General features: G+C 40.6%; 1 protein-coding gene across 3 annotated transcripts in view; it reads right to left on the reverse strand.

Moving 5' to 3' along the window:
* Positions 1-23,485, reverse strand: part of fgf14 (fibroblast growth factor 14) — a 117,821-nt gene that overhangs the window by 39,644 nt on the left and 54,692 nt on the right. Inside the window, exon 1 of one of the 3 annotated variants that reach the window (XM_020633959.3) lies at positions 5,149-6,545. The exons of the other annotated variants lie outside the window; for them this stretch is intronic. Within the exon in view, the coding sequence (XP_020489615.1) occupies positions 5,149-5,341 (193 nt within the window). The 5' untranslated portion in view covers positions 5,342-6,545. Of the gene's footprint in view, positions 1-5,148; positions 6,546-23,485 lie in introns of those variants that run through there. 3 annotated transcript variants of the gene reach the window in all.

Genomic DNA, 23,485 nt, shown 5'->3' on the forward strand with positions numbered 1-23,485 from the left:
GGTTTGGCAGCAGCAGGGGGGTTCCCTTAAAAAAAGACGGGGGGGGGGGGGGGACAACAAGCATCAGAACTGTAAGATCTGAAATCATGTTGTTGTGCAGCAGAAGTCCTCTCTGCATATAAATTGAACTGTCACACAAAAGGTTGTTATTGCTGTTTCTTTTTCCTTGTTTCTTTTCTAAAGTGGGCTCCCTGCAGCTCCCCTGCTCCTTTCCCGTCTTATTTTCTGTTGTGTCATTCCCGTGTCGGTGTGTGTACGTGCAAAGACACTGCTCAGGGCAAAGCAAACAGACACACACACACACACACACACACACACACACACACACACACACACACACACACACACACACACACACACACACACACACACACACACACACACACACACACACACACACACACACACACACACACACACACACACACACACACACACACACACACACACAGGGGTACAGCTGCAGTAGTAGACTGCTGTCAACCCTGCCCTGCCTGACCCACTTTGGATCTTTCTAGAATAAAAGAAGGGCTTTTCCAGCCGGCAAAGGGAAAAAAAAAAACCCTTCTCTGTGGCTTCTGTTGTCATGGAAAAGTAGACCCTCACTGCCCCGCCTCCCCCTCCTTTGCAGTTTCTCTTATATCAACAACATCTCTGACATCTCAACAATAACTCATCAGATATGGACAGCTGTGAAAGGACTGATGACGCACCGCTGCTTCCTGTCAACATGCTTTTGAATAAACAGCCGCAGCGCAGGAAAGCATTATCTCAAATGGCTTTCTACATCATGTAAGCTAATCTGGCCACCTGATCTTTGTAATATGATCTAATGATCTATGGATCAAATCTGGTGAGATAATAAGAGCCAGAGCAGCCAGATTATGGGACGGCCCCAGCTGGCTCTGTCTCCAGCTCACTTTACTGGGTCGGCGCATAATAGGATTTACAACTTAAATCTAATCCCTAAATAAAATCAGTGTGATCAGCGGCTCTGCGTCTGCTTTTCAAAATGGATGAATGATTTAAAATATAAGGATGATATGACAAGAGAAACACCAATAGTTAATGGCAAATTTCCTCAATCGTTTGGACGAGGACAGGAAACCACATCTGTGCATCATGTGTGCTCTGATATTATGAAAAATCTGTCTAAAAAATAACTTTTAAATCAATGAAAGGTCAAAAAACATGATCCTTTTAACCATGTTACTGTATGTAGAGTCTTGTGTACAGAACATTATGCATGAAAAAATGATTGGAAAGTTTTATCTAAATTCTAATTATTGCCATTTTAGTTTCAATCAACCAAATTTACTTTCAACCTCATATGAAGATGCAGGTTAAAATATGACTTAATGTTAAAATATAATAATGAGATGAAACTCAATCCACCAATCAGGAAGCACCTGGCAATAGCAGCAAGGACAAGCTGCATTTTAACAGGCAGAAAGGCTGAGCACAACCAGACTCATAGGTGACTGTCCATCTACCCAGAGCAGCTGGGTCTTTTAATAAACAGTACTAATACTGGATTGAAAAGTGACCTGGTCATGCTTGGATAATGAGTATTAAATTCTGCTGTCCAGTAAAAGGAAAAGTCAAACGTCTTTCAAAGTGCAGAAACCCCGAGCTGAACCATACTCAATGGTGTCAGCCTTTAGTCATGACTGGATGGGTTTCTGTAAACTCTACTGGGATTTCAAACTGGGTGAGGTTAGGCTTGAATATCTGTATAAATCAATCTACATGAGTATATCACCTATGTTTGTCAAATGTTATGAATAAAATCATGTATTCTGCAAATCGAACGAAGAAGAAAAGTTAAAATTATTCCTTTTAACTGGAGGTAAAAGAACCAGACTCATTTGTGACCAGCCGTCTACCTTGTGCACTTTCATTTAGTTAAGCTCAGATATTTCTTCAGTCATCACTTCTGCGATCTAATCACAGGAAAAATCATACCTCTAACTTTATACTGGCAGAAACCCAAAGCATAACCAGAGTAAATGGCAAACAGCCGGTTGCTGTGAGCAGCTTGGTTTGTGTAAACTTTACTGGTAGGGGGTTTAGAGTATATTGGGTATGGATAAACTCTGATATTTATTAAGTAAATAGTTCCATGAACCAAATCACAAGACGTCACACAGCAACTTTTTCTCACGCCCAACCTTTGCATCGTCTGCAAAGTATTGAGGAAATAATCATGATTAGGGGCAGCTACAGGTGTTAAATGCTGAAAGTGGTCGTCTATTCTAGATTTGGAAATTAAGTGAGGGTACACTGATGATCTTCTTTGGCCAGTTGGTGCGGAAAGCCAGCAGGAGAAGTTCAGATACACAATAATATAACATTAGTTTAGGTTAAAGGGGCAAAACTTAGCATAGCCTTCAGAACTTGAAGAACTCTCTGGGACATTGCATTTGAAAGCTATCTGATGAATGTGTTATGGAGAGCAAACCTAAATATCGTTGATCAATAAAAATCATTACTTTTCAGATGAGAGTGCTTCTTCATCATCCTTTCATTTTGACTCGATCTAAATCAGTAATCTATACAGACTGTTCAGGCCTGCTCTAAGCTGGTTATAATATCCACTATGTGCAGATGGTCCAGTCAGATGTCAATTAAAATGTGATTGGCCAACCTCTAAAACAATCTTGAGAAACGGTCTCAACAGCAAAATGAGCTGCTACTTTTCTAGGGTTTCTAACAGTTGTGAATGTTTAATTTAAATGAGGTTTCTTTGGATCCATGATGGAGACGCTCACATTTCATGTATGCATTTTTACAATTACAACCCAGAGGCTTTTAAAAAGAAGATAAGAGTGAAGATGTGGATGACTGACTTTTTTTTCTTTTAAATACAATTTTTCTTCACGCAATCTGCCTTCAAAACACAATCCATGTCAGCACCAATCAATAAAGCCCATAAGAATAGCTAATCTAGTGTCTTGCTCACAAGATCAATACTCAAAGCCAAAGGGAATACTGATGTAGAGTACATTTCAGACACCTCCTCTCCATCGTCCTGACAGATCTCTGTGGGAATCTGAATGCGGCTACAATTTATAATCACAGCTGCGATGGTTAGAGAGCTGCTCTGTTCTCTGCAGGCTCAGCTGTCGGGGGGGGGGGGGGGAACCCGATGTCTCTGTCTCACCTGGGAAATAAAAGGCGACTGTGTGTGTTTGCCTGTTGTTATCACAGCAGTATGATCAGTGGTGCATTTATTCACTCAACTAATACATGTAAAGAGAGAAAAGTCCTTCTGGGGTGGGGGGGTGGGGGGGGGGGTGCTGATATTAAATTAAGCACACCAAACAAGCCATTAGTCTTCTTAAGCTGTGTGCTCTTGTGATAATGTTGAGAAAGAAGGAAAGTGTGTGAGTGGTGTGCAGGGATAACGCTCCTCCTAACTCTCAAGTGAGGCTGAAATTAATGAAGTATATTCCCATCAGGCTTCCCATCACAAATAACACAAGAGAAAACAGACTGTTTCTGAATAGAGCCTCAAAGAAGGAGGACAAAAGTAGGCAGCTTTCACCCTTAATTTCACTTTCATTTTTTTTGGTGGGAGTGTTCCTCCTCTTGCAGGCAGCGGGGTCGTTGCTTTCTGGAGCCTCGCGACACAGTTCACAGAGCACCGATGTTGGCACTATCATCCTTATTCCGAGGGCCCCTGTGGTTGCTCTGTGAAATGGCCGTTGGAAGTGTGATACTGGGAGGTCATTAGAGTGTTGCCAGATGTCATTTTACCAGATGTTTACAGGCTAAAATCTACAACCCAATCTACAGAACCGAGAAAAGAATATAAAAAACCCCTGACCGAGCTGCGTCTGTGCACGTCTCTATTTTGGAGAAAGCTGGACACGACTGATGTTCAAGCGAAAAGATAAAAAATGCCACAAGCCAATCCCGAGGTGACAGAGAAGGACAGACTGTTAGACACACAATCAAACACACACACACACAAATTTATCCTAAAACGTGCACACAGCAGCCTGGAGGATAGCTGATTATTATCTAGCCATTTCTAATGTCCAGATGTGGCTTTATTTCACACCATATACTGTCAAATTTGTCAATTTAAAGCCATTACAGTCCGGGTACTGACCAAGGGCTTGTGAAGGGGACATTTGCACTGACAGCTTTGTGTAAATGAAAGAGACAATCAGCTGTCAAAATGGCTCTTTGTGGACAAGATGAAAGACTATACCTGATTCTAGGTGCCCTTAGAGACAGAAAATGCGGTTTATAATGCGAGTTTGCCATTAAATTATCCAACATGGAGTTTTTACTGGTGCAACAGGTTTGATACCTGATGATTCCAAGAGGAACACAGGCTTTACAGCCGCCTTCCATCACTCCCTTATAAGGGGAAACAATCAGACTAATTTATTTCCTAAATGAATTAACCTAATTCGTTTTTTGCAAGAAATATTATCCTCACAGTTGGCACTGATTCCAGCAGAGTAATAAGTGTTGACAGTGCTCTTTAACAAATCCCAGGTTGCCACATTAAAAGGGATAAAAAATTTTGGACAAGTGGATCTGAATCTCAACTGGAGCAAGAAGAGGCCACTGGTGAGGAGCTGGTACGGGAGAAAATATTCATGAAAAGATTATGTTTGAAAGGCGTAACCTCCATTCTCCATTGGGAGAAATGCATTTTCTTTTGTGCTAGGGAATGGGTTTCATATCTGGCTTTTTTTTGTGGCATGTTTATGTAGAGAATCATCACAGACTGCACATTTGCTTCATAACGATCAAAGGCCTGTGTTCAGAACCAGCCAGGTGACAGCTCGCTATACCTGTCAAAACCATGAGGCACAGCTCGTCCTGAGCCTGTCAGCTACGTGGAAATGCATGGAAATCAGAGGTATCTTTGTCATGTTGAAGCAAAATGTGGAAACTGCACAAAATAAAACAGCTTTATCCCACTTAATATAACTTTTTTTTTTTACGAACGGAGGCACAATTTTTGCAAGGCTAATGAGAAATAAAGGAGTTTGATTCATTCTGTTTGTGCACTTTAACCACACAGTAGTGACGTAATAATGACTGTTAGAGGCTTTATTAGAGCTATCCAGCAGTGGTTTTTTTGTATGCACAAAACAGGCACCTTTCACACCAAAGTTCCCACACCTTGTCTCCGTAGTCTCCGCTTCCTGAGGCCGAAGATGCGCACTTTAGAGAAGATGTCGACCAGGTTCCCATTGCAGAGCCCCTTGTTCTTGTTGGGGCTCTTCCTCCGTCGGTTTGTCGCGGGCCGGTCCAAATGCTGCTCCCGTGCCTGTCTCTTCTGCCTGATCAGCCCACTCGCGATAGCAGCAGCCATGGCTCAAAATGTCACAACTGCTCAGGTCCAGTCTGCGCACGGAGCACAGACTACACAAACAGCCGCTTCTCGGAGCTCGCAGCCCGTGTCACAGTCCCATGTTGGCGGCTGAGCGGTCCGTTCCGTGATGTGAAATGTAAAGAATACGATTTTTTTTCCTGGAGATGGTTTTTTTTTTAGTCCAAACACTACATGATAACTGCGATTGCAGGACAGCTGTCATCGTCGTCGGTCGGAAAATTCTTGGACATGGTTGGAAATGAGATCAGTTCATGCGTAATTCCATACATGCAGTCTTGATGACAGGATATATGCCAAAACTCACGCGCACCGAGGTCTGACAGGATTTTTCATACCTGCACAGTGATGTTTTAGTTCATCGGCTGTGTCATGTTCAGCAGCATCGCCTCCTGTAAATGTCCAATAGCCGGCTGCAGCAGCGTCCGCACAGCACATTCACCCACTCTCTCTTGCTTTTCTCCCTCCGTTTTTCTCCACCTCCTCCTTCCAGACGAGGGGGTTTCTCTGTCAGGAGGAGTCGCTGTTTTGGGTGAAGCGGTGGGGACGCCAGTGCATGTGCGCGCCTCCAGCAAAGCAAGCAAACCACAGGCGCCTCCTGCGAAGATCAGCACTCGAGTGAAGGCAGGGCAGCCCGGGCGACACCAACTCCAAGTTTTGCAAGAAGCAAAAATCCGCGACGGCGACCGACCAACAGTGTCACGTTCGGAGATAGAGAAAAAAATATGCACCAGTCGGAGAGTTAGAAATAGGTAGAGCAGGACGATTTTACGCAAACTTGTATTCGGAAAACCTTAAAAAGATCTTGTCTTCACTGTATTCCACATTAACAGCCGAGATGCTGCTGCTGCGCGCCAAAGGAGCCAAAAAAAACACACATCACCAAAACTGATCTGGATCCAGTGGAGGTGACGTCTGCATTGTGTGACAAGATGCATACACATATACAAACTTAGACCCCCCCTCCGTTGATTAGAAGAAAAGCCTGGACTCTCATACAGAGCTGGACGGAGTGCTGAGAGATGCATGTATGGCGATCAGTTTGTAAAGGCGGTTACAGAAAGTGACGTTCATTTTCCCCCAGTCTCAATGAAAAGAAAAACACACACACGCTTCAGTCCGTCTATAAACCTCAGATCAACAGATCCTCCCTATCAACAAGTCCTAACCACTCGTCAGTACACGCCTGAGTGGAATGGGTGCCCTCCCCTCACTCTCCCCTCCTTCCTCTCGACCACCAAGCCCCTGCTTGAAGGGGAATGAGCGCGCGGATCATCAGATGGAAAATGAATATCATTCATATAGGCTCCCCTGTAGATGTACATTGAAATGATACAGCTGATATTTATATACCAGACACTTCTATGTCTTTCCAGAATGAATGGAAATCAAAACAGAAATGATCAATCGAAGAATAGCAGGAGGAGCTGTGTTTGTAAAGTGTATTTCTTCATATGTTTCCAGTCAAATCTGATTAATTTATGCTTATCAATTCAAGAAAATGACAACCAATTTATGTTAGGAATCTAAGTGTGGCAGAGAAGCCCATTCGTGCTGTATTTCCTGCGAGCTGGTCATATATATAGAATTTGCTCTGTGTGGTTTCAGCACCTCGGACAACTCCGCTAATTTCAGGCACCGAGCATTCATCGAGGGAAACGTTTCCTCTCAGTCCGACACCATAACCTTTACTTGAACGTCCACGCGGGACTTGTGGACGTGAACCACAAGCACCAGGAGATCCACTTAACGCTCCACTCCACCTAAATTATCCATATTTTAAACGCGGAGCCGGACGCACTGCCCCTACACAATACAAGCCTGGACATAAAGTAAAAAAAAAAAAGCTACATGAGATCCTTTAGACTTGTTTTGTGATTCAATATCATCTAAGACTCAATCACACAGGCACAGGAATTAAAACTCAAGAGAGCCATCTGCTGTTTGTGGCTGTAATTAAACATTTGGGCTCATAGGGGAGAGGAGCGTTGGAGCATTGCATCGCCGTGTATATGAAGCGCATTCATTCTACCCATGACAGAGGCACCTGTTGATATCAAGCTGTACGGATGTGAGCATACAGGAGGGGGTTGAACCGGCAGATATACAACTATTCAGTGGGATAAGTCTGCTTTAATAATCCCCATAACAATAATAGTCTGAAGAATTCAATCTCTTAAAAAACAGGGGACTGATGAAATGTGCTGGTCGTTATACCGTCTATAGAATTTCATTCCCTATAAATCCACATGGAGGAGGTTTTATGGTCCTGCTTATTCGGTTATTTCGGCGAAATGGTTTTTTTTTTTTGTCTCCCGTTATCATACAGCACTCTTTCGGTCTCGAGCTGGGGGTGCACGCGGAGTTGGTGTCTCGTGGCAGTGCAGTGAAAACCTGCTGCTCCAGCGCTGCTGGAGGAGAAGCACACTGCAGTTAACGCTCCAGCCAGCAGCGGACACTGTCAGATCAACAATTGTCCCTGCACCCACAGCACTGTGCAGAGCAAGAGCAGCCCTGTTACTGTCACAGCTTAACTGCTGGACCAGAGAGAGAGAGAGAGAGAGAGAGAGAGAGAGAGAGAGAGAGAGAGAGAGAGAGAGATCCTCTTTTCTGCACACATCTTCAATTATAATCATACTGACAAGGCTTTGGGTATATTTACATTGAAGCACTGCTATAGGCTTGTATTGCTTGATTGTAAAATTGCAGCTTAAGGAAAATAAGGGATTGGGGAATATAACCCTGCAGGTTTAGTCATTTTAAGGGGTCTGCAAATTGCTTTTTACAAAGATAAGTCTGTGTACTGAATGATAACGTGATACATGATCATTTAACAATGTATATTTTAGGCAGGGGAATTCACAAAAAGGGGAATTCAAACAATTAGGCAATTGAAAGGGGAGACCCAATGTGACAGAATGTTCATGCATCTTCAATCTGAAGCTAACACGATGAAAGTAATGAGATTTTCATATATATTTTTTTAATCTCTTGCTGATGTGGTTGCATAATTAATGGAGTAGATCAAACTGTGCTTTGATGGTTTGGTAAAATTGTGATTTAATGCATTTTTCCTGCCAATAAAGCCTTCAAATAGTCGAAAAACTGTTTCTTTATGCAGGATTTTGATCCGTGTTTTTAGCAGATGGATGTAAGCAATAAGGTAGCTCTATAAATTCTACACATGTGGCACTCTCACAAAGAGCAAAATGATGGATGGATGGATCTGTGGCTTTCAGTTTCTCTCACACAGCATCAGTTTGAATGCATGGACAGTCAAAGCATCTTTCTACATGCTGCACTGACATGCAAAAGCTTAACCACAGCACAGACTGTTAGAGCCAGAATAATCCATGAGTTTCACCACTAGAATCCTTTTTCACATCAAACAGAATACAATACGAGCTGTCAGAAAGCACATCAAAACCCTGAGAAATGAGTCATTCATGAGGCGGAAACAAGGGCGCACATACCTACATTTTTTTTCCTCCTGCATGTGAATGAGTGGCCGTCCATGGCGGTCCCATTCCAAAGCCAGAGAAGCGTCTCAGACCTTTTTCCCGTGACTTCTCAGACCCCATTTATACTGGCCTTTTCTAGCACTTAACATTGTTATGCTGAGCTGACAACATGCCCTAAGCTCAAACACGAGAAACACCTTAATCCATTTGTTTTAGGTGGCTAACAGGGAAAGGCAGTTAGATTAACATGTTTGGACATTTCATCTGATGCTGGAAGCAAATTAAAGAGGACTCAAATGCTGCCTGAGGAGCTAATTTGCAAGAAATGAGACTATCGCAAAGACAAAAAAAAAAAACTTAAAATACTGTGCAAAAAGATCTTTTAAATAGCAATATGTTTATGACGAGAATACCAGAGACAATTATTGTATCCCCCTGTATGCAAAACTTAAAGTAAAAGCAGCATCAGATGGAGACGTGTGAAGCTTCATCAGGGTCGGAACATTTTAAATCGAATCTCCTGCGAGGAAAATCACATTACTGTTAGCTAGATGTCCTGCTGCAGAGGAAAAAGTAAATGTCACCCAATGGAAGCGGGATAAACAACCCATTTGATTATTGCCATTACTTTGCTGCAGGGCTGTGTTCTTTTATCACCGTCCTGATAGGAAAAAACAAGCAGTGAGACTCAGCACTTCTCAGACGCCGGGAAATAAAAAAGAAAGCCCAACATGCCGGAACCAGATCACAAAGCGTTATCAAGGAGCGGGTTAATTTAATTTGTGATGAGTTACGACTTAGCCGGGATTTATGTCATTTTCTTTTCTTTTTTTTTAACGCTTGTCATCTCTTCCTCCCTTTTGCTTTGGCTGTTTAATCACTGAGTATCATGAGTCCGTCTACAGAAGCAATAACAGCTTATAGCCAGCTTATGGGCTGCAGTGTGTGTGTGTGTGTGTGTGTGTGTGTGTTTCATTTGTTTTGATGGGTCTCATAGTTGAGCTAATCACAGAGCGGAGATAGACGAGTGCACATAAAGGGCATGTACGAGGGGATGGAAATGAAGAGCTTCTGTTAATGGACCACAAATTAAAAGTGAATGCTGCGGCCTGGAGGAGGACGAGGGCCGGTCAATCCAGAAGACTCAAGACACCAACAATATCACAACGAAAGGTGATGCAGTAAAGGCCACACGTTGTTGTTGTGTGTTGGGCAAACAATGTACAGTTTTTCCAGTGTTCACTCACTAGCAATACTTGGTTTACTCCATATTCTGTAAGTCTGGCTTGTTATTTTGTCAGCAGAGTTTAGATGCTTTTCAAAGCCAAATCTAAAAAAGATTAGTACAATGTAAGAGAGCATAATGAATTAATAATGCAAACACATTTATTACTGTGGTAAAGTTTGTCATTTATGCCTCTCATTGCAAACTGCTCACAGGGCAGTGAGACATTCTTTTCAGACACAGAACTTTCATTTCATTTCTTAATTGCAAATGTAAAACTCCCGTGAGGAACTTTCAGTTTGTGTCAACTTCGGCGACCCCCAGGGGATCACGGGTACAACTTATCTCTTTGCTGATCTTGTCCTGTGGATAGGATGAGTAGGTAGTGTTTTATGATGTAAAGTATTCTCCTGCTGTCTTTAAACAGTTAAATGTGATCAGTCACTGTGAATCTTTGCTGTGAATAAGGTCAATAAAGAGTGTTTAGGCAGCTCACTCTAAGTCACTTCATCTGACACTGACCCCGTGGCAGTGGCTACAATCATTAAGAATAACTATAAAGACATTCCTAATTTGATGCTGATGGGTCTGATTTGTACGGTGGCCCCTAAGTTCAAAGGCAAAAACATTTCACATGAATGCAAAAAAAATACAAACTAAAAACATTTCATGAAATGTATTTGTTTTTGTTTTGTATGAACTGTTGAAGGTTTAACTCTTAGTAGTTAAAGGGTTGTCTATGTGTGTAAAATTGATAAGCATAATAAGCTTAAGCTTTAGCCTTCACATTTTTGATCATCTTAATCCCTCAATGTATATTCTTTGTAATTTAAATTTATCTTCTATGTTTAATTTTTGGTCTTCAGATTACTCGATACGGCCGGTGTAACATGAGGTGAAGCCTTAAATTTGTCTTCATGTGACTAATCGCTCCTCACCTTTAAGAGGTCGGCGCTGTGTATTTCCTGAAGCTCTCAGATAACATGCAGGTGAATTAATGAATAACCGTTTGCTGGTGTGATCAACTGAGAGGAAATCCTTAGGTGTTGCTTTATCACCGACACCGCCGCCCCTTCTTCACTGTCAATGAATAATAGATTTGAAAAGGTTAGAAAACACCCCCGGAGAGATGCGGAGACAGACGAGCGCTCGGGCCCATGCATTAAGTTTCTGCTCGCAGACCTTTAAAAAGCTGCTCCATCATCTCACACAGAGGCTCATAAAATCATCTGAATGTACATCACATAATCCCCCGATGGCTGCACTAAATATGCCACCAGAGAATACTTATGGCCACATTACAATATGTCTCTGTTGTGAGCATGATGGAGTGTTGTCCCGCCCCCCGGGGACCAAGATTAGAGCGGGCCTGAGGTGTGGAGCCTCCGACAGAGCCATTAATGAAACACAGTGGGAGCTGCACTCACAAATAGCTTACTCCTAAATAATAATAAAAAAAAGCTGATTAACTCTTAAGTTGCTGAATTTAACATACATTATACTAAAATGAACCACTATTGGTTGTTTAGTTGAAGTGAAAACATCAGAGAGGGGTAGCATATTGGAGAAATCTTAAAAACATTTTGGGTTTTCATTGTGGTAGAGTTAATGAAGCAACCTAATTAAGTCTTCCTGGAAACTTTAACTTTGGAAGGCAGGTAACTTAGGAAAAAAACAAAAACCTAAATGTTGCTCGGGGCTTTTAACCAACCACTAAAAAAAAAAACTAGTGCTATAATTTTCGAGAGTATATGAGTGTCAGCGATTACACACAGTCCTGTGGCCCTGTCGCCAGCAGTGATTGGTTAAATACCGAATAATGACCATATACACAACCATTCAGTTTTACCATGGATAATTTGTGATGAAGTCAATGATGGTTTTAAAGCAGCTATGAGCAACTTTTTTATTGTGTTGATTTTGGCGCCCCCTTGTGGCCACACATGGTACCTCTGTTGGTTTAGCATTTGCATAACATTTTTTTTTTTTTAACAAATATGATGTAAAAAAACAAAACACAACTTCTTCTGAATTATTTTTATTTCTAAAAGCAGCAATATTTTCTGTAAGCCACCCGTTCTTACAGCATGTCTAGAGTACAACTATTACATGCAGTTGCAATGTAAAGGTCCTTTTTTTTATGAAGCTATAATTAGTTCCCCAATAGGTAAATCTTAAATGTTATATTTTAAACGGCTTAAGCTACAGGGTTGTCCACATTGAGCTCCATAGATGATACAAAAAAAAGTTTTGTTGAGTGCTTTCTAATTGTACTTAACACATCAAAGAAGAATATACAGTATATTTTATTTATTAATCCTGCAAGGGGAAATGGCCTGGAAGTGAACAGACACCTCTCCAGCAACCAGCATCATTTTGAGATTGAGACTGGAATCAGCGACCTTCCAGTTTGCAACCCATCTCCCTACAGACTGAGTTTCTGCTGCCCCATTCATATATATTCATTTATTCTAGCTGTTATATGATCACACATCGGTGCCATATTCAATGGTTTCCTAACCATGAAAAACAACTCATCACAGTAGTTAATGTACCACAAGGAAGAAGAGGACAAAACTATAAAGAAAGGGACGCTAGGAAATACAAAATCCCTCAAAAATGATCACAAACCCGACATAAAGACACAACGCTAAACTGTGACAACTGAGGAGTCATCACACACTTCCCCTCTCTTCTTTCTGTCTTTCTATCCGTCTCACACACTCACACACACACACACACACACACACACTGCTTCATCCTTTGATCCTATTTTTAAGTCTGCAGCAGTGATGGAATTTGCCGTGTCAGCAGCTCTGCAGAGTGAGCTTCCTTGGAGAAGCCCTGAGCATTGTGGGAGAATATCAATTAGTCCGAACCCCTCTGGAAAGGCACGCAGCCGAGCTGAAGGCCGACACCGAGAGTGTGTGTAGCTGTGTGTGCGTGCACTTTCTTTTTTCATTTCTTGGACAGCGAGTGGGTGTGTTGATGGACAGGTGTGTGGGTAAACAGAGACAGAGTGTGTACCAACTTGGAAATGCATAGAGTGTATAGGTGAGCACATTAATATTCATCAGCTTGTGATGCAGGTGAAGGTCCGGGGTGTGTTTGGCTGATGGGAGGTTTAATAGAATGGTAATGAGGGTGAAGTCAGGTCAGGCCAGTTTGTGAATTCAGAGATGTGATATGAGCAAAATCAGGTCAGTGAATGCAACCGTGGATGTAAGAAATGTCCGTGTGGTTATGGTGAATTATCACTTTGAAGATTCTGTTTTTTGTACTGATTATATCAACCAGATATAACATGCTATCTAAATGAGTATAGAGCGCCAGAGGCTAGAGGAGGTATTTCCACTGTGTGTCAGGATATATTATACTAAGCTCAGCTCAATTTATGGTAAGAAAGAGATTGAAGAATATTTCCCAGAATGTCCAATTCTGACTTTAAGACCACTTTCACTTGTTGGGCCTGATCATAAGAACATCAGTTCCTCTTCCTCATCTTGTAAGAATTGTGACTGTGATTTTTACCCAATTTACACCAAACGAGAAATGTTTCTCCACATCCGGTAAACTAGAATCTAGATTCGCATTTTGATGAATTTATTTATTTATTTATTTTGGGGGGGGCTTTTTGTGCCTTTAATTGTGAGATAGGATAGTGGATAGATTCAGAAATCAGGGAGAGAGAGAGAGTGGGGAATGACATGCAGGAAAGGAGCCACAGGTTGGATTTGAACCTGGGCCGCCCCGCTTGGAGGAGCAAAGCCTCCATGCATGGGACGCGCGCACTAACCACTGCGCCACCAGTGCCCAATTTTGTTTATTGATTGTATTTATTTCCGTGTCATGCACACAAAGTGCCCAACCCTCATGGGTTTATTAGAAATCCAGAAATTCCGTTGCTGTTGTTAAACATTTCATAACATTGCAAAGATGCATTTACCAAGTCTGTGAAAACGATTTAATGTCAGTTCACACAGATTTTTATAAGCCCTAGTGGTTGTAAAACAATGAAGACAACAACTCCCATGATCCCCTGCTACTTCAAGTCTGAGTCAAACCGCCTCTTTTGGGATTGTTTTGATTTAGAGACCTGTAGCAGTAATAACCTGTCTCTAAAGCTGCAAAGACCAGCGACCAATAAGATGTTTTTACAACTGATAATAGCTTGATAATAACAGAGAAAGAAGGATTGTTTGATTTCATGTTGAAAATATACCATGCAAAAAAAAATAACGACTGTAGTGTTACATAACATGAGTTATAAACTTTATGACAACATGACAAATTGTCCTCTTGTTAATGGAACCAAAGCCATAAAAAAATAACACGATGCATGAAACATTATGTCTGATAAGTGTGTGTGTTAATGTCTCCAATTCCTGGAGGTCTATTATACGACATGCGCCATAGATCTCCGATGAGACCTCAGCCACCTCTGATTGAGAACAGCAATAAAGTTTTCCCCAAGAGACAATGAAGGACTAATGATGTCTGTAACGGCCAAAGCTATGACGCTAATCGTCATTAGCAGGGGCCACACTTTGGCTGCGGTGACCCTCTCGGTTGTGAGGATAAAGTTAGAAGAAATGGGTTATATGCTGCCACTATAGGAATAATGTGTGTGTATGTGTGTGTGTGTGTGTGTGTGTGTGTGTGACTGTGAGCTAATGGAGGTGACAGGGGGACGGGGAGTACAGTGATTAGTCTGAAGTGACGGGGTTAATGCTTAGGTATGACAGCAGTCATTACAGGCAGACACTCAGACAGCCATTAACTCTGTCACAGATCAAATGTTACCAAAGCTACGAATACATCAAGTACTTCCTGTCCTGTACCGCTGCTGCTGCTGCACACACTCAGTCTTATACTGCAGGACAACCACAGAGGTGTTCCTGTTCGTCTGTGATCTCCGAGGTGAAAAAAAAACAACAAGAGGTTAAGTCCAAACAAGAAATCATGGACCTGGTTTTTCATCGTTTTCGATTAGAGTTACGTCTGTTTTACTTTTCCATCTTAAGCTCATCCTATTAACAGCTTGATTTGTATTAAAAAAACGACTGCAGTACTTATAATAAATCTGGTCCTTCTTCATACGAGCGGGATAGTGGCTTTAGCTGTAATCCATGTTTTCCCGCAGATTAATGCAGTCCAAGACCTTGTCAAGTGATAATGTTTCTTTTTTTAACTTTCTCTTCAGTGATGTAATTATCAAAGGCATGCATTTCAAATTCTGTACGCTGACAAACAATAACCCAGCTGTGCACTACTCATACTAAACTGAATAACAATGTTTTCATTTAGTCTTTACCGTGGTTTATTCAGAGTAAAAATGTCTACTGTTCAGTACTGCGCTTTCTGCTCATACTGCTTTATTCCTTCAAATGATCTGAACTTTTTTAATCTATTTCTTACTTATTTTTCTTATTTTACTCTTAATTCTATTGATCAAACTATATTTCTCACTTGGACGTTGTGGAAAAGAGGAACCGTAACAACTAAATCCCCCCCCCCCCCCCCCCCCCCCGAGGATGAATTAAGTATTTATGATTCTGAAACTCTTTTTACATTAAATGTCTACTACTGTACAAAATTAAAACAAAATAAATCAAATGATTAAAAATAAGGTCATATTCCTCAGATTTTTCCGGTTTCATTCATCTATTACTACAAACTGAGTATCTGCATCAAATTAGATGTTTGAGGAAGTTGTGTTTCAGGCTTTGGTGAAAATATTTGACACCATTTTCTAAAATTTAACTTGGAAGAAGAAATTCTTCTCAATTTCTTCTTCTCTGTCAGAATTTGCCTCTTAAGGTCGCTCCTCTAGTTGATCCTAAATCATTTATTATGTGGAGCATTAAAAAAAAAAAGAGTAATATTCTACACAGTAATATGTGCACAAAAAAACCTTTGCATGCCTCAAGTTTAGTCACACAGAAGCTGAAGTTCTGCATCTCACAGTGAGGTCTCAAGTTACAAAAAGGTTCAACCATTTCAAAGTGATCAGTCGGGTTGATGGTGAAACTGAACATAATGAATACTTTGCAGTAAATATCTACTCGCCATATGAAGTCACTGAAAATCTAAGGCATATTGACGTTGATTTTTGAGAAGCAGCAGGTTGACATTTTTCCCCAAAAAACATTGTGACTTCATAAGCCTCTTGCAGCATTAATGCACACACACACAAACACAAACACACACACACACAAAGGAAAACCTGGTATGCATTTAGCGTACATGAATTATCATGTCTTAGCTCAGGGGTCTCCAACAGGTAGCTCGGGAGTTACTGGTAGCCCGCGGGCAGGTTTTCAGTAGCTCGCCTACAGGTTGACCGACTGTGTTAAAAATTCGAATAAAAATCTGACGACGGTAAATGCACCTCTTCCCACTATTCATATATTTGGCCCATAAAAACAAGTATGAAGTACAAATGTTTTCTTGGACATTAATGTGAATTTAAGATTATTGATAAGCATTGGCTTATTGCAATTTCACACATGTATAAACAGTAGCTTAATTCAGCTGAGCTATGTAAATAAATGCAAGCGATTTGATGCAAGTAGCCCTTGGCCACTTTCATTTTTTGAAAGTAGCTCTCAGATGAAAAAAGGTTGGAGACCCCTGTCTTAGCTACACCCCAAATTATTTACTTGACATATGGTTGTAGTGTTTGTTTAAAGGAGTCTTGACATACATATAATCTGGGTAGAACAAATCTTTTTAAAACAAAAGAAGTGAATTTGGTGCACAGTTCTCCAGCATGAGCACCACTACAGACTGTCAAACAGAACCTGTCAAATCTGATCCTCTGGAGGTTTAATCAATCCTGCACTCTGTGTTTCACAACAAGGATGAAAATGCAGACCGTGCCTGTCTGGTTTTTTAACCCTTACCGTCATGCTTAAATTATTGCTCAGAACATGCTTTGCTTCTGTTCCGCCACTAGAGGGCAGTGCAGAGCTCAGCAGGACTCTGCCTCTTCATGAACAACACTGTAATCCTGCAGCACACTGCTTCTTACTGTACAGAGAATAAACTATGTTGCTCCACTTTAAAACCACTTTTCACCCCTTTAAACAAAGGATAGAAGTCTTGTGATGGCTTTTACTCCAGATTTTTTTTTGTTTTTGTTTTCGGTCGAGCTCCATCAACTCCAGTTTAGATAATGAAGCAAAACAGATCCAGTGAATTAAACATAAAGCAGCTTTCTTGGCATGTAAAAGTCTGTCATGTAAATGTTTTTCTCCTGAATTTAACCACAGTGTTCACATTTTTTTTTTAAATTTCCCATTGCATTAAGACAACCAGCTGTCATAAGAGTGGTGAAAAACTAAACAAACGAGACTCTCCTCCAAAGACCAACAAGATGCTCCCAAGAGGCCAAAGACAAAGACACTGTTTGAGCATTGCTGACAATGACAGCAACTGTTAGTCAGTTGATGAAATCTATGCATCAATAAATCAAAAAGTCATCAAAGTCCTGACAGCATGATAAACACTGTATGGGATGTGAATCCAACGAGAAGAGATTGGGCTGTTTTACAATGATAGGCCGTAATGTGATTGTGAGTTTCTGGGTGAATAATTATATGATAATTAATCCTGTATTGTTGACTGATGCTGTATATACATTCATGCGCTGTCTAATTACTGCAAATACATTCATTGGTGTGTGTGTTTGCGTGTGTGTGTATGACACAGATGGAAAGTGAAATAAAATAAAGAGGATAAAAGTTTGAAAGTGGCATTTGTTCTTGCATTTTTGTGTGTTATGTAACAGCAGCACATAGGGCTGTGTGATACATAGATCAGAGCCTCAGGTCACACAGTTTCCAATAGTGGTCTGTGCTGCATGGCCATACATCCAACTGCACACGCATGCACGCATGAACACATGAACACACGAACACACGGTTATTAAAAACAGGGGAGCAACAAGGAGGGAACAGAATTGTTGCCTTTGTGTTTTCTGTTTTCTTCTAATGGTCCACACAGGTTTGGATGTCATCTGCTGAGACAGAACTACAAAAGTTTTGGATGATCTGATTCTTCTGGAGACGTTTTCAGACTGTTCCTACTCTTTTGGCTGTTTGCAACAGGTTCAAGATGTCTAAGTTGTGAGCAGGTTAGAGGAAGAGAAGAAAAGCAGGTGATGCTATGAAACAAAATGTGAAGACTCAGCATAAATCGACATAACAAAGACAAAATAGACCCCTTGCTGTTTATACCCAAAGGGTCCAATTAACATATATGCAAATCAGGATAATGAAATAATCATCATAGATATGTGAGCTTCATTAAAATGGAGCCATGGGTACCTCTGAGCAGTTTTATAACTCCATGTCAGACTTAAAAGATATAAAAGAGCGGAGGAAAAGATAAAAAAAAAAAAAGCCCTCTGTCAAATGGAGTGTTTCACTTGCATGTCTGCTGTTCGGCTCTAATGAGAAATGACACATTTGTAATTACTGTGGACTATAATTAGCTGGTGTGTAAGTGAGATGCCAGGGCTCAAGTCCGTATGACTTCGCTGCACATGCAGGGAGGGTGTCTTTCAACATTCAGCTTGAAATCTCGAATGACTTTGAAACTAAAAATTCACCTGGCAAAAATAACAAACAGTGATGTTGTGACTCTCTCTCCTTGTGAATCAGGCTGTTGGGGCGGGACTTAATTTGTGAGTGCAGGAATTGGCAGGACGAAGCCTGCGCTGTGTGGACGTGGATGCTGGCCCGAGCTCACTCACCTCCTCCATCACGCCTACCTACAACCTCCAGAGGGGGAGGAGGAGGAGGAGGAGGAGGATGACGAGGAGGAGGAGGAGGAGGAGGGACAGGTTTTTTTTTTTTTATTCGCGGCCTCAGGATGTACCAGATGAAGGTTTTGGCAGAAGAAATATCTGCAGATGATGATGACGATGATGATGATGATGATGTATTATGAGATATGACTGACCTCGCTTCTGCCAATTAGCTTAAAGCGGTAATAATTCTTTACAACTTTGTGCTATTGCTATGTATTGATTTTAAAAAAAAGTTCTTTATTTCTTGGTGATTTTTTCCCCAGCTTGAGTTCCCATTGGTTACTACGTTAAAGATCAGCCTTTTGACACCTCTTACCTCTTCCTTTTCTCACACGCCTCACTTCCTTTGGGTCACTTCCTGACTTCTCTTTTCCTCTGTACTGATTGGTTGTTGCTTTGCTGTCCCTATTAGAAAGCCAGATTGAAATCACCTGATTACTCCATGCACTCCTCTCACATGAACTCACTCTTTTGACCTCCACATGGGACAAAAGTTAAGCGTGAGTGAGGTGTTATTCTCTCTGTCCATATAAATGAAACCTGAGAACTTCCTTATGAGAGACTAATCTACTTTGATTTATTGATTATAGTTCTAATGTTGTGTTCTTGTCTTCCAGATTTTTGACAACTCTGTTTTGGGGTTTCTTCCCTTTTGACTTGAATATTTGAGCCGAAGAAGAAGAATCTGAAGTATGCTGGCTGGATTCATTAACGCTGACCTGATGCCCATGGTGAAAATCAAACTAGAAATCTGAACCCCCGTAAACTTACAAAAGACTGAAATCTTACAAGTTTACTTTTTGTAGAAGAAGAAAGAAACCAAGTCCTTTAGTACATATTAAAGCTCCTGTGAGGAGTTTTTCAGAGGTTATGACACAATCTGGGATTATTATTGTTGCCTCTAAATGACATAAAACAGCAAACAAAGACCATCTGCAACTACATTTACTTCTTCTACATGGTTACTTTTTACATCTGTAACGGCTTTCAGGTGGTAGGTGTCACAGAAGACAATAAACAGTGCAAGAAAAATACTTTATTTTTTTATTTTTTACATATTCCACTGCGTAGATTCACTATAAGTGATGTGTTTGACTGTTGAAAAACAGCAGGACAAGATTTTTTTTTTGTTTAAAAACACCACTGACAGTATGCATGTGCAGGACAAGACGTGTAGTAGTGTTTTTTTTCCACAGAGGGGCGCAAATGAATCAACACAAAGCGAGAGTTAAAGGAGCTTTAACGGATTCTTATAGACCAAAATGAAAAAGTAGACTTATTTAAGGACTTTAGAGGTACTTGAACTTTGTTTTTTTTTTATTTACCTCTCAAAAGCATTTACTACAATAAGTATTCTCAAGGACAATCAATTCTAAATCTATCTCTGTGAACAGGATATTTTTATATCAGTGCAGAACATAATATCAGTGTGTGAAGTTTTGAGAATTGATAATGATTTAATTATTTAATTTAATGTCAAATAAGTAAAAATGGAATACATTAAAAATGCAGAAGGTCCCTTTAAAGTTCATTTAGCCTTTAATGCTTGTGCACTTGTACCTGAATATAAATGTTGAATGAGGGCTTTTAAAGCTTGTTTAGTATTTTTACATTGCGGTATTGTTACTGTTGTATAAATATTCTAAGTTCTTCTCTTACCTCTACTGTCATGTTTTACCAAAATACTTTTGAATATAGTTCTTCATCTGGAGCTTCTGGGAGGGAAGAAGTTGAAGGAAAAAAGCGGGGAATGTATGTTTTGATGAATATATGAATGGACGGTGGAAAGAGGAAGTGATGCTGTAAGCGTCTGTCAATGTTGTGATACTTGTTTCAACATGAAAACTTTATAGTCCTGGAATTCATTGCACCCACATGAACTCGGGCACACCAAGACTGTAATACTCTTTTTATTGTAGAAGACTGCAGAGACTTTAGATTGAGCATCATTTCAAGGGATATGCTGACAAGACAAGAAGTGCAAAATGTGTTGATTTAAAAACGTCATATAGGGTAAATAGTAATAATCCTTGCAAACAATAAAAGCTGGTTGTGAGGTAAATCCACAGGTGAAATTGTTAGCAAAAAAAAACATTGCAGTGTCATTAGAGCAAGGTATTGTGTTGAGGACATTAAAGCATGTAGCAGGCCACTGTAGCTAAGCTGTGTGTATTTCCCAGAGGAGGCATGTTCTTCTGTTAAACCGTCGTTTAAGGTTTTTTTTCTCCGGCCGATGGAGTTGACCTTTCGACACAGCTCTAAAAATAGCAACATATCAAATAAAAGGGAAGCTCCCGGGATAAGCAAGACTCTTGGGATGTCCAGGTATACACAAATGTCTGCACTTACAATAGATGCTCCTCACACATACTCACTTCATTGCACACGCTCACACATTCCTCTCCATCACACCCCCCTGACACCTGGTCAATTCCTGCTCAGGGAAACGCGCTCCTTTCTCATCGACGGGCTCGAATTAGATTGGTTTAACTCCTGTGTCTTATAGAGAGGTCACCGTCTTGTTTCTACTCGGTGTAACAGCACCAGCAGGTCTGTTAAGATACAGCTGCAACAGATAGTAGGTATCAATGCTGCTGTTCAGTCTGCTGTCCTCACTGCTGCTTTTGGTGCTGAGACTCTGGGTCTTTTCTTGGTAAAATTCAAGAATTAATGCAAAGTCTTGAATGTCTTTGTAGACCAAAACATATTCTAAAAAAGAAAATAATATCTATATATACTTATATAAAAGCCATCTGCTTAACATAAGACATGCAAAGAATGATGACATTTTCTGCCATTTGTCTGCAGATAGTAACAACATATTTTCTCTTGCTATTCTGGTTATAAGCAGACTAACCGCTTAGTTTCTAACTTGCAGGAATATTTATTTATACTCCAATGTTAACCTCTTTATCTGTTGCATAATAACAGATCAAAAAAGAGTACAAATGCCAGAATTTGTCAGCATGCAGACACAACAAATGGTGGTCAGCGCTGACCTAAACAGAAGTCAAACAAAGCTTTCGACTACATCGACTAAACTGCATATATCAGTGTCAATGTTGATTTTCTGCCACAAAAAAAAAGCAACAAAAACTGTTTAACCTCCAGGGTGAAACTGAAAGCTCAGCAAAATCCTTGATAATGGTTCCAATAAACTTTTGATAGTTGATGTAAAATATGAGGTGGTAATTCAACTTCAGGATCACACAAACAGATTCATATTCAGCCTCTGCACACATTAAATGTAACAAAACTGTAACTGACCGATGCAATACTTGATAAATGTGAAACTGCAGGAAGAAAAGCAAGTTTACCGATTTACTTATTGAAGACCAAAATATGTGAACGTAACAGTACAAACCATTGACTGTATATAAAGATGGATGACATGTCTGTACCTCCTGATGTACAAAAGTGAAGCCAAAGTACCGGCCACAACGAGCAATGGCATGTAAAAATGCTGGTGACGTTAATTTGAACCCAAATTTACGCAGTAGAGATTGGACAGTGGAGATGCGGTATTGATGTTCCGCTGACTAAAAACAGACATTCATCTCAAAACAGCAAAGATCCCTCAGGTAAGAGAAATCCATCATCAGATCAGATTCTTGTGTGGGTCTGAGGCAGACACTCACAGATATAAAAAGTCCAATGACTCTTATGTTTGCCTTGTTGTTACTTTTCCTCTCATCTCTACTCTGCTAATCCAGTCGACACAACGTTACAGAAGCCACATTTGTCAACAGAGCTGTCAATCATGGCCCTTTCATATAGCATCAAAACACTCATTAAAAGTCAACTTATTAGGAACATGAACAACCATACATAAAGCACAATAAAATCACATAAGCCACATTTGTGAAAAATGTATTCAAGCTGTATCTTGATATCATAATGTGACCCATGTCCCATCTGTTATGAAGGAGGAGGTGTGCTCTACGACCTATGCAGCAGCCTGTCAGTAGGGGGAGCTCTAAATGATTTGGCTTCACTTTCAGAAAGCTGTCATAAAAAAATGTATAACCAGCATTTTGACAGATTTTACATTGCAGATATGATTTTTGACCCAGCTTTGACTTTCATGTTAGCCTGTCGCTACAGAGATGACGGGGATACTGCCAGGTAGATGTTCAATAGCAGGGCCAGGTGAAAGCAGGCCCCTGAGTCAAGCTGTCCTCACACATCTGTTGATCCAGCACACAGAGAAGTTGATAAAAAAAAAAAAAAACCCTCTTAACTCAGACTCTGTTTTGCTCTCTTTCGTTGTTTGTTTTCACAACTAAAAACACATTTACAAAGGGGACCAAGCGTGAGACAGTGCTCCTTAAGAAAAAAAAAAAAACTAAAACAGACTCCGCAGTGCATGCACACGGTTGCTTAGTAACACACAGGAAGCTCCCCGAAGTACGAGTTCAGCCGCTTGTCACAAGCCTACACACGGTGCACAGGTAAACATGCTGAGTCAAGTATGCACGTCTCTCTGCCGTGGTGGACTTTATCCCCGCACGAGTAGGCTGAGCAGCAAACATCCTTAGGCTCTTCTTCTACTGAGGTTTATTCTTTTCTGACAACATTTACATAACGGCATACAGCAGCTACAGATACATCCACAACATAAATTT

The sequence above is a fragment of the Labrus bergylta genome, chromosome 13, assembly GCF_963930695.1.
Source record: "Labrus bergylta chromosome 13, fLabBer1.1, whole genome shotgun sequence".
NCBI lineage: Eukaryota > Metazoa > Chordata > Actinopteri > Labriformes > Labridae > Labrus > Labrus bergylta.